Source organism: Lagenorhynchus albirostris, chromosome 1 (genome assembly GCF_949774975.1).
Source record: "Lagenorhynchus albirostris chromosome 1, mLagAlb1.1, whole genome shotgun sequence".
Classification (NCBI taxonomy): Eukaryota; Metazoa; Chordata; class Mammalia; order Artiodactyla; family Delphinidae; genus Lagenorhynchus; species Lagenorhynchus albirostris.
The window spans coordinates 129446401-129459207 of record NC_083095.1 but is presented as its reverse complement, the minus strand read 5'-3'; the positions used below and the strand labels follow the sequence as shown (position 1 = coordinate 129459207).

General features: G+C 45.7%; 1 protein-coding gene across 1 annotated transcript in view; it reads right to left on the bottom strand.

Moving 5' to 3' along the window:
- The window catches only part of THSD4 (thrombospondin type 1 domain containing 4), a 542551-nt gene that overhangs the window by 7174 nt on the left and 522570 nt on the right, over positions 1 to 12807 (bottom strand). The window contains exons 11-14 of the mRNA XM_060153293.1: positions 9095 to 9224; positions 7937 to 8141; positions 7177 to 7350; positions 5353 to 5526 (exon numbers count right to left, since the gene is read on the bottom strand). Coding sequence (XP_060009276.1) covers positions 5353 to 5526; positions 7177 to 7350; positions 7937 to 8141; positions 9095 to 9224 — 683 coding nt within the window. The remainder of the gene's footprint in view (positions 1 to 5352; positions 5527 to 7176; positions 7351 to 7936; positions 8142 to 9094; positions 9225 to 12807) is intronic.

Here is a 12807-nt window from a genome sequence, read left to right as displayed (position 1 = left end):
GAGATAGTGTCCCGTAGGCTTTCCCACAGAACATACCAGCCAGTCAGTTTGGTTTTGTCCGGTAGACTCCTGACACCTCTCACTGTAAAACAATGAACTAACATTCTAGTTTATCTGCTGGTCTTTTAGGGGAGGGAACTGGGAATGAATTCATTTCCCAGAGTCTGCATGCCTCTGGATGAAGGGCTACATTAAAATTCTTTGGGACACACAAAGCTGAGAAGACCACAGGCTTGGGACAATGTCCCCTGGTCAGCCCTCCACTCCCAACAGGGCAGCCAGCAGGAAGGCTTTGTCTGCGGAGTCCAATCCCCTGGCTTCTTGGAGCTGAAGCTCGCTGCGGTTGCGGCCACGAAGAAGCCAGTCAGATAATGACACGTCTTGGTTCATTGTGTTAGGTTATGGAAATACGATGCATGTAACCGCCTATAAGTTATTCCATTTAGTATCTATTACTTTGTAAAATGTTTTTTACTTATGTTTGGTATACTCTTAATACCTTTTGGTTAGAAAATTTTACAAGCTGTGATCTATATACTTTTAAAGACTTTAAAGAAGCTCTTGCCTTTATGAATCGCCTGTAAACATGTCTACAGCTGAAACTCAATATTATCCTTGCTGCTGTATGCAGGTACATGGTGAAATAAAAACAGAGTGGAAAAACCCACGTCACTCCCCAGCAAAAGTACCCCAAACCCAAGGCAACAGACAATGGATTATTCACACAGGGCATAATAAACATCTCCATCAGCAATTTCCACTTTGTGCCTTCTTTCTGCCATCTTCACAGACATCCAGAAAACTACAAGGCTTCTCAGTTTTGGGACTGTCTGCTCAGATGTTAGACAGTAAATGTGATCCAGACACAGGGGCAGACAAGAAGGCTGCTCTTAATAGCTAAAGACTGTGAAAGAACCATCCCCCCAATCCCCCACAAGAACTAAGACAATCTAAGGGTGAAGTAAACCCAGAATTGACAGGGAAGGAAGAAAGCATCTGCGCATGAATAATAGACCTGGTGGAATATCTTAGGAATAAGAGTTGGGCTACTTTGTCTCCAGAGTAGAAAAAGACTCCCCAAGCCTGACAGGTCTCATTCTCTTGGGCTGGCTTCTCCACCGGCCTCAACAGGACCACTGCTAGCACCTGTGCTCACAACTTCCCAGGGAGTCTCTTCCCCTAAGTCCACGTGAAAAGTCCCAGGAAAGGACTCCATTTGGCTCGGTTTGGGTCACATGTCCATCCTGGACTAATCACTGTGACCGGGCCAGTGGGGTGTTCAAGAGGCCAACTCTCATTCAAACCACGTGTCTGGAAGGAACATTTATTTTTATATCCTGAAGTCAGTTAATGTTTAAGACTTTCTTTCAACACATAAGCATGCTCTATTTCATTTTCTTTGGGGATAATATCAAATTCCCAGGGCAGGGAGGTGCCAGCAGGCCCTGATAGTCTTATAAATTCAGAACGAAAACCTTGTCCACAATCAATCATGTCCTGACCCTTTGGATGACAGGCAATAAATCCCATGTTTCTAATCTTAGCAGAGATAAATGCTGCCTTCACCAGGATTCATGCGACTTTCAGTTCTCTGAGTAGGTCTGGAGTCAATAGGACACCCACAGGTCAAAAAGACCTGAATCGGGCTTCCCTGGTGGCGCAGTGGTTGAGAGTCCGCCTGCCGATGCAGGGGACGCGGGTTCGTGCCCCGGTCCGGGAGGATCCCACATGCCGCGGAGCGGCTGGGCCCATGAGCCATGTCCGCTGGGCCTGCGCGTCCGGAGCCTGTGCTCCGCAACGGGAGAGGCCACAACAGTGAGAGGCCCGCGTACCGCAAAAAAAAAAAAAAAGACCTGAATCCTGCTCCCCTTTCTTCTTCCTCAGACATTGGTGGACGTGTGAGTCGAACTGCACTGTTTATCTTCTCTGAGTGAAGGCTGTTATGATCCAGTATTACGATTTCACACAGGACTCTTCCCATTGCCTCAGTTTCCATGAATACTTGGTGTAATTAGTGTCCCATACACAGTCTGCTTCTGAATTATCTTTGGGGTGTAGATCCTAGGTGTTTTGCTACCAACAATGAGATAGAAACATTGGCAGAAAAAATAATAAACATGGAGAAAGGGAACTAATATTTATTAAGTACTCCCCACGTCCTAAGCAATGACCCTTTTATTTTTATTTCTTTATTATTATTATTATTATTTTTTGTGGTACGCGGGCCTCTCACTGTTGTGGCCTCTCCCATTGCAGAGCACAGGCTCCGGACGTGCAGGCTCAGCGGCCATGGCTCACGGGCCCAGCCGCTCTGTGGCATGTGGGATCTTCCCGGACCGGGACACGAACCCATGTCCCCTGCATCGGCAGGCGGACTCTCAACCACCGCGCCACCAGGGAAGCTCAGCAATTACCCTTTTATATACAGTGTCTAATGAAAACCCAATAGCAACTCTAAAAACTTGATATCATTATCCTCATATTTGGATGAGGAAACAGGCTCAGAGAGGTTAAATTACCTGCCCCAACTCAGAGAACTAAGGCGATGCAGAACTGGGATCTGTTATCAGGTATGTCTAACTCTGATATCGACTTGGGTAGCACTGGAAGTACTTGAATTCTTTCTTTTCTGAATTTTTAAATATTTTACACTTTGTATTAAAAAAAATTAAGGAAATTTGAGAAGAAAACACTTGCGCATGTTGTTTATATAAAAAACTATACCTTGAAGTGGTTGAGATAGGGTTCATATACTTTCATATTCTGTTTTTCACTTGCCTTTATATTATATGTATTTCCCACATCTTCCTAATTATCATTGTTCTTGTTACGTATCTTAATGAGTTACGATATACCATAATATCCCCAACCATCATGCTATCATGAACATCTCTGTTGAAAAAACTTTTTTTTCTCCTGCTAATTATTTCCTTAAAATGAATCCCCAGGAGTGGGGTTACTGGGTGAAGGCAAATGAACATTTTTATGGTTCTTGACTTTTATTGCCAAACTGCTTTCCAAAGGGGTTGTGTTGATTTACAAGGACAAGGCAGTCCATTTCTTTTCAGGGTCTGTTTTTAAAGCTACTTAAAAGAAATAAAATTCTATATGGAGCCAGAGGTCCAGATAATGTGTAAATCATGGTCATCAGCCAGAAAGTCTTTGGAGAACCAGCCAGCCCCAGGAGCCAAATACTAAATGGCCCGAGAACTCAAAATATCGACGGTAATCATAACGGGGCAAAGAGGGAATGATTTTAGGGGGTTCCTGTTCAATTTTGGAACCCTAAGGAAAAATTAATTAATCAATTAAGTGACTTTTTGGAGGCATTTGGTATTATTGGTTCTTCATAATGAACAAACTTAACTTTTTCTGTTTCTGCTTCGTTCCCCCAGCTTTGTTGAGATACAATTGACAAATAAAATTGTAATATATTGAAAGTATGCACATGGTGATACGGTATACATGTGCATGGCGAAAGGATTCTTACAGTCAAGTTAACACATCCATCACTTAGCATATTTACCTTTTTTGTGTGTATACGTGACAACACTTAAGTTCTACTCGCTTAGTAAATTTCAGTATACAATACAGTATTATCTACTATAGTCACCATGTTATACATTAGATCCCCAGAACTTATTCATCTTATCACTGAAAGTTTGAACCCTTTACCAACCTCTTCCTATATCCCCCACCCCCAGCCCCTGGCAACCATCATTCAACTCTGTTTTCCTGAGTTTGACTTTTTTTTCGGATATCACATATAGTGATACCATGCAGTATTTGCTTTTCTGTGTCTGGTTTATTTCACTTAGCATAATGCCCTCCAAGTCCATCCATGTTGTTGCTAATGGCAGGATTTCCTTCCTTTTTAAAGGCTGAATAATATTCCATGATAAACAAATACCACATTTTCTTTATCCATTCATCTGTCGACAGACACTTAGATTATTTCCATACCTTGGCTATTGTGAACAATACTATGAACATGGCGGGGGGCTGGGCAGTGCAGATATCTCTCCCAGATAATGATTTTCTTTCCTTTGTATATATACCCAGAAATGGGACTGCTGGATCATATCTATTTCTGCTTTTGACACTCAAATACAGACACAACTGACTTTATTAACAATAATAGCACTAGAAGCTACAATTTATTGTGTGTTTATTGTATGTCAGGCACTGCACTACACACTTTGTACACATTACTTCATTTCTTCTAAAAATAACCTCATAATGTGCTTCATTATTGGCATTTTGTAGACAAGGAAACCATGCTGGACCATAAGCTTCCTGAGGGCAGGGATATTTGTTTTGCTCAATGATGTATCCTAAGGGCTTAGAGAGAAGAGCACATAGTAGGTGCTCAATAACTACTGGGTTTTTTTTTTTTTTGAGATATCACCAATATCTGTTAAAATGGCAAAAAAGAAACAAAAACAAAAACAACTCAGACAATACCATGATCTGATGATACAGAGGAACTAGAACTTTTAGACATTACTCACAGGAATACAAAAGGGTACAGCCACTCTGGAAGAGCTTGGAGCTCTGTATTAAATTAAAAAACCATTTACTACACAACTCAGCAATTCCACTCCTAGGCATTGACCCAGGTGAAATGAAAACTTATGCACCCATAAAAAACTGTACATGAAAGTTAAAATGGCTTTATTCAAAATCACCAAACACTGAAGTGTCCCTCAACTTGGGAATCAACAAGTGTAGTATGCCCATACAATGGAACACTACTCAGCCACAGACAGAATGAACTATTGATATATGGAACAATATGAATAAATCTCAAATGCATGTGTATTACATATAAGCAAAAGGAAGCTGACTCAAAAGGCTACATACTGTTATAGACAGTAATATGAAATTTTGGAAAATGCAAAATTATGAGGACAGAAACAGACGAGTGGATGTCAGGTGCCAGGTTTGAAGGAAAAAGTTGACCACAAAGGCACAGGAGAATTTTGGTGGGCAATGGAACTGTTCTATATCTTGATCGTGGTGGTAGTAACACGACAGTAATGTTTGTCAATAATGAGAGAACTATATACTAGTTATGGGTTGAACTGTGTCCCCCGAGAGTTCGTATGTTTAAATCCTAACCTCCGTACCTCAGCATCTGCCCTTGTTTGGAGAGAGGGTCTTCACAAATTAATCAGGAATAACTACTGTTGACAGAATGAGGCTCCGAAAGCATAAGGAGCTTCTCCAGGGTCAAGGGTAGCACAGCTGGGGTTCAAACCCACCCGGCACCCCTGGGATACACCGAGCCCTATTCCCTGACCCAGAAACAGGTCAGGGGACGGACAGACACACCCGGTTGCGGCCACTCACCTGACTCCAGCTTCCCGCAAACCACTCCACCTCGCCCGTGCAGGGCCCGTTGTCACACGGGGTGGCCTCCACTGGCCGGTTGTTCCCGCAGCCCTCCAGCGGCAGGCTGCTGACATGGTTGGTCATGCACACCACCGAGCGTGTCCGCACTCCAGCCCCACACTCTGCCGAGCACTGCGAGACAGCAAGGGGCGCCTTAGAGGGGAGGCCTCCCCGCAGGTTCCGAAGCCACTCTCAGAGGATGCGAACGACACCGCGTTTCCCTACCACCTCTTTCCCCTGGAAACCTCTGACCACTTGTCAGGCGCGCTTTCCTCCATTACGGGATATCAGTATGGTACCCTGTCCTAGATTTTCAGGGACAGTCTTCTTTCCAAATAGCCCGTCCCACGGCTGTGATGAACACACTTACACTTGTCAGACTACTGTTTTGGCTTTCGATTTCGAAAATCTATTCAGCAGCAGAAGAGTGAGGGCGCGAAAACGCGGGCACACCATCTGCCTGCTAGTAGCTGAGTCTGGACTGGTCTGGGAAGGGACGGCGGAAGTCTGTCACAAGACATTGCTGCCTGATACTAAGGCAGATGGCTCCAGTCCCCGAGGGCCACAGCTATGGGAGTATTGGGAGGTGGCCTGATATAAAGGGAGAGCTGGGCCTGGGAACTGGACACATCAGTGTTAATATCCCTGCTATCTGTGTGACCCATGCTCACCTGGACAGCTGGTACAGGGACACATGCCTGGCAGGATGACTCAGAGTCTGCACTGTAACAAGGTTTCCAGGGATTTGTAGGCACATTACAGTTTGGAAGCACCCTGAGGGATTCTGCTAAGGGAAATGGTGCAGACCTGGCCTAATTGGGAGGGAGGCACTAAGGACAGAGGCAGCCACTAATGTCTCCATCCCAGTTAAACCTCCAAGGTCTTCTGAAGAATCCAGAAACCGAGAAACTGTTCATCTGATGAGCAGTCCAGCTGCGCTGGTCAGAATATGCCTACTGCCAGCCAATCAACATCTTCCACAAGAAAAGGCAGGCAAAACTCCTTATCTCCTTCCCCGCTCGCTCCTTCACCCCAGCGTACATCCTCGAATTTTGCTTAGTATTTTTCCCTAACATTTTTTAAAATTATGGTAAAATACGCATAACATAAAATTTACCATATTACTCATTTTTTAAGAGTACAAGTCAGCGGCATTAAGTACATTCACATTGTTGTGTGACCAACACCACCATCCAACCCCAGAATCCCTCTCTCTTCTGATATAACTCTTATTTTTGTCTTTGAGAGATGAATTCAATTTCTTAATGGCTTCCCTCGTACACAGGTAACTGGTGGGCTAATGATGAACTATATACACCTTGGAGTTCATCCTTGACACCTGACACCAGGGACCCTAAGGCGGCTGCGCTACTGGGGAGGGGAATGGTGGGATTGGTTTTGAGTCTGTGAGAAGCAGGGAAGGGGGCCTGTCATTTGCTGAGTGCCTGTTCTATGCCAGGCATGACCAAGATGTAGGAAAGTTGTGATGTAATCCCTCGCTTTATTTAGAATTTCATTATTTAATATTCGTGTGACGTGCTAAGGAGAATTAAATGAATTCTTTCATACCCACATCTCGATCTTGGAGGCCATCAGTCTTCATAGAAGGATAGAAAGCCTACAGTAGTTCACCTCTGGGTTTTTCCCCAAAGTCAGAAATCACCTTTGGGATTCCAAGCTAGCGATTCGTCTCTGTGTGGTTTGGGGCACGTCGTGATGCACGGCTCCTGCCCATCAGACCAGCAGCCTTGGTCCCACCCGCCCGCCGTCCGGCACGCTCACCCTCTCGCTCCACTCCGTCAGGAACCAGCTCTTGGCGCAGGGTCCCATGTCGCAGTTCTCAATGTCGTTGGGCCGGAGTTTCATGTTGCATTCCTCGTCATCGACCACGTCCCCGATGTTACTCACACACTTCACATCGCGGGTCCTCTGCCCCACTCCGCAGGGCACCGAGCACTAAAACACAGCAAGCGCACATCAGCGCACTGGGCAGTGCCAGCTCTGAGGTTCCCTCTGGTCAGGGTGCCCTCGTCCTCGTTACCCGCCACCTGAGCAGAGGACGGGGTGGGGCGAGACCCCTGGGTTGCCGGGTCCCCTCTCAAGCGATGCTACCTGGGGAGGATCCCAGCCTGAAAACATCACACGCCTTCTCTCTAAGATCACCTTGGATGTCTCGCCTACTTTGATTCTCTGGGCCTCAGTTTTGCCATCTATAAAATGGGAGAGCACGATTGGAAGGAGGAGTTGGCTCTAGCAGCCTTTGCCAGCCTTCACTCTACCGTGACACAGGAGAGAGAGGTCACCTGTGTGCACACGGCTGCCATGGGCTCACCCTGAAAGTTGGCCCTTAAGTCTATCAGGATGACAGGATGGCCCTATCGGCACATCCTATGGTTTGCAGAATAGTCCTTCCAGAACCCCACAGGACGGGTCCTCCTGGAGAATCCAGGGTTCTCCCACATCAGGTCTTGGAGTGGGGAGGCAGGAGGGTGGCGGTAGGTCTTGGAGGGGGAGCTCCAGAGCAGGCTGGCCTGCTGCGTACCGAGGTCCAGTCCGTCCGGATCTGCCACTCGCTGCAGATCTTGAGCTGGCAGGTGCTGGTGGTCTCGGGCTTCTCCAGGTGCTGGCAGCGGTAGGGCTGCACCGTCAGGCTGCGGTTGGCATACACCTGGCGACACAGAACCTGGCGGTGCTGCATGCCCAGGCCACAGGTTTTGCTGCACTCAGACCACTCCCCGATGTCCCAGCTAGCTCAGGAACGAGAGATCGAGAGGGACCGGTCACTTCAGTCAACAGGAAGAGAGCATCTTACACAGAAGTTGGCCAAGCCAACTTACAAAGAAGCGTCAGAATTGTTATGGGTGATCCCCAGCCCAGAGCAGTGCCTGGCAGTCTGCCTAAGGCCGTCTGACTCCATAAAGAATGTGGCTCTGTTCCATATTCTCTTTCCCAGTGATTAGGGCCCAGATTCTGTAAAATTATAGAAAACCAAGAAGGTACAAAAGATTTTTATCTAGTCAGAAAAATAACTCCAAAGATGAGTTTTATTACCCTGTAGAACATTAACCCACTTTGGAACTAACTTAGAAATCTTCTTCCAACCTTTGTTATTTTTCATGAACTATTTACATATCAGTTTCACATATTCTCCTGTTATCCTGCTTTGTCATTTCCTTAAATAAGACATCGGCACATGGGCACTATGTCTTCGGATGAGAATTATGTTCTTATTAGTTTGAGAATTATGTTTTGACCCCTTTTAGGGCTTTCCCTCCTTGTTCTTCTAAAAGTGTCCTATTTATTATTCAATAACTGAACCAAGACCTCTCCTGAGACACTCCCCAAGCAGATGTATTTGTGACTTACATTAGTCTCTCTCTGTACACAGCTCGCCTGAGCACTGACTGCACTGGATTGTAACTCCTTGCTCCCCTCTTTGTTTTCCTTGCCAGCTAAAACCTAATTTCTCCAGTTCACCAAAGGCTTCCTGGGAGTGTGCTGAGCAGTTAAAGGCTGTGAGCTCCTGTGTGAATCCTGAAAGCCAGGTGCACTTGCTAAACAGATTGCATTTTATGCACAGACTAAGTCTCCTGTTTCTAAATCAGATGTAGGCTGATTTAAAAATTAGATTACATCTACTACTAGGGTCCTATGCACAAGCAACTAGAAGTGAGCTGAAAACAGGCAGAGGCCCTCTTACAAGGCTGGGCAAGGGAAGATGTTGCAGGGTTCCTCCTCCGGGGTCGGCTTCATGCTCGAGTCACAGTAGCTCTCAGGAACCTCTTCGTGAGTGTTTCTGTTCACACAGCGAAAAATAGGGTACTGCGATCCTGCAGGGACAAGGAGAACACACTCTAATGCTGGGCTATGAACGCAGATGCGCAGAGATCCGGATGCTGATGAAGAAAAGCCTCAGCGACAGAACGATTCACGCACACACACTCCTCCGTTCCTGAGTTTACACACAGCTCCTGCACAAGGGCTTTCCTAGGCACCGTCCGGGGCAAAGAAGAGCAGGAATAGTTCCTGCCCTCAGAGGCCTTATAATCTATTTGTGGACATGGTTTGAACATGTTCAGAGGCAGATAAAAACAATTCCCCTAAGAGTTCAAGACAACAAGAAAGATCGATAGGCAGGGGAATGATTATAAAATGAACACAAATAATAACTTCTTGAAGGTTTTCTGCAGACCTGAAAGAGAGAGGGTTTTGCAGAGAGAGGGTTGGTTTCGGATAGCTGTGCACACGTGTGTCTTGGAGGTGGGCTCTGTCCAGGCCGCGGAACTGGAACAAAAGTGCATGGCAAACTGGCCTGCAAGAGCCAGGTATGTTGAAGCAACAGTCAGGTTGGGGCAGAGAAGCAAGAAGATTCAAGAGAGGCTAGAAAAGCAGCTGGCTGCGCCTTTGTAAATCATTTTACACATTCCCCCAGTAAAGGACTGATACAGTGGAATTTTGGTTATTTGAGTATATGTCTGCCTCCTATGAGATGGTGAGTTTCTAGGGGACAGGACTGGTGCTTGCTCAACCCTGTAACCCCAGTACAGCAGGGGAGTAAGTGCTCCATAAAAGTTTGTTGAGTGAATATTTATCAGCGGTCTAACATTTGTTTTTGTTACTTTGCTAAAAAAAAATACTGACTGCCTAAGTTTTTTTTGTATGTTTTAAATGCACAGCCTCATGTTTCATACTTAATAAGGCATAATCTATTTTGGAGAAACAGTCAAAGTTTGTTCAGTGAAATTTTCTAGCTCTCAACTCGAAAAAACAAAACCAAAACTGATTCAATTCGGCCTGCCTCTCTCTCTCTCTGCTACCCCCTGGTGGCAGCACTGAAGTATTACTACTGGGTGTTTACAAAGAACCGTAACTACGGGAAGGCGCAACCCGAGCGTCTGGAGTGTAAGATGCTTTTTCATAAATGACTGTGCACCCACTCCACCCACCCCCGGCCCCAGTCTAGGCCAGTAGCTGAGTCCTGCTGGGTAGAACACGGGCATTTAGCCTACAGCTTTGTCTCAGTTCTGTTGCTAATTGGCCAGGCATTTAGAGTTTCTCAACTTCAACTTGCTATAATTTTAATTGTAACTAGAGGGATAACTTTGAATGTGTCTCTAAATATTTCAGTAGCCACGAAGTGTTCCAATGCTTCTCAAGCTGATTCTGTGGGACACACCGAGCCAGAAGGTAGTTCTTGTAAAAAACATGACAGTTTGTAAGACAGTTTTGAATCAGAAACAATCGTTTGTTTAAACTACTATGGGTGTAAACATTTACAATGCAGCTATAACTTGAGACCATTATTTTAAAATAATGTTCCAATTAAGCATAATTATTAGCTGAGTAAAAAGCAGTACTACGCATAGCACAGGGAGATCAGCTCCGTGCTTTGTGACCACCTAGAGGGGTGGGATAGGGAGGATGGGAGGGAGACGCAAGAGGGAGGAGATATGGGGATGTATGTATATGTATAGCTGAGTCACTTTGTTATACAGCAGAAACTAACACACCATTGTAAAACAATTATACTCCAATAAAGATGTTAAAAAAAAAGCAGTACTGGCTATAAAATTAATAGGAAGCATAAACTTTTGTGGAATTAAATTTTGTCCGGTAACATATCTGCTTCCATTAAGAAGAGATTTTTAATGAAATTCAGCAAACATTAAGGACATTGTGCTGAGTTACAAAGATGAATAAGATTCAGTTCACAGCTTCCAGGATACTCATTGGGATGCAGTTAATAAGGGCTTAAGTAAAAATTTTATTATTCAGCCCATCCCTTTCCCATCAGACCATGTGGGTTTAACTTTTCTACTTACACGTTTGTGGATTGGAAGGCAAAAGTAACTACCCCAACTGCTTGGCACTAATGAGGGGGGAATTGAGTATCTTTAGCTGAAAGGATACAAGTTACCCTAGGAATGCTCTGTGCCTTGGAAAGATGGGTCCTGTTTGGGGCTGTGTGCACTTTGGCCACTGCCTGCCTTCCCCCTGGTCCAGTTCCAGCGTTTAGACAAGGACACAAACTCAGAGGTACTCTTTCTGTCTCCGATGGTGGGAAAACACTAGATCTATAGTTCTTGACTCCGATGACCGAAAAGGTTTCTTTCTCTGGGTCAGTTTATATTTCTGCAGAAAGGGAGACTATCACTCAGAATGGTACCTGGCCACCTCTTCATTGTCCAAGCATGCCACACAATTAGCCCTCTAAGTGCTGGCCAGCAAGAATGGGGTGGGGAGGTCGGGTGCTGGCTGGGCTTCAGGCAGCAGGAACAATCTGGGATCAGTTTGGTTGGGCTGTACGTTCAACGTGTTGATCTAAACAGAAGTATGTTACGTTGGAGGGGGGACTGTACCACAGGTAATCAGTGGGCATTAAAGGAGGTAAGTCAGTGAATTCAGGGGACCGTGTAGAGGTTAGTGAAGCATTGTGGAGAGATGGACAAAATAAGAAGAAAGAAAAAATTAAATAACTCTAGTCTTGGAATGTAAGGGATCAACTGGGCCAAGCCAGGAGTTTGACCAGATAAACAGAGGTCCGGGCAGTGACTGGACAGAGTATGGGCCTCTCTTGTACACCAGTGACAGGGCTCCCCCCCCGTGATCATGCTATCATGATGCTGGAATTTTAATCTGCGAGGCACAGAAATGTGTGGTCTGGTGAGTGTTGCCAGGAAGGGCTGGAGGAGAGTTTGGGAGAGGGTTTGTGTGGGGAAAATGATGAGATCATGAGGCAAGTGGACTTGGGTTGTGCAGAAAAGAGACGGACAGCCCTGGCAGGCTCAGAATTTCTTGGTCACGGCACACTTGTCCCTACCACTGACGACCATGAGATGAGCTAAATGTTTTGTGCATCCACACTGCCTCCCTGCCCTGACATCTCTGAGGCCATCGCTGGCTGGGAGCCAACCTTAGAGGGAGCAAAGGGGTCCCTCCACCATGCCTGGTACAGAACAGATACAGACTGTTGAATGACCACCCGGATGAGTCCAGTGAACACAAGGCTGGGTGAGCAGCACGCAGGGTGCGTGGCAAATGGCACATGCTCTTGTCCTTGTCCCACTGTGTCCACAATGCAATGCCTTATGGTCTCCAGACAGGCCTACATCTCATCCTACTGGAAAGGCTGGGCCAGGCTGTCTTTAAAGACATGAAATGGAGGACACTCTTCTATACATGCCACCCTTGATATCAAACCACATAACAATCTTTATCCTTTCACCTAGTTTTCACCTAGTTCTGAGTGCATCTGTTTTCACCTGATCTCACTTAGTTCTGAGTGTATCTGTTTCAGTTAGCAGGCATCACACCACTACCTAAATGGCAGACTATTTCAGCACTATCAAAATACTTTTTGGGGGCTTCCCTGGTGGCTCAGTGGTTGGGAGTCCGCCTGCCGATGCAGGGGAC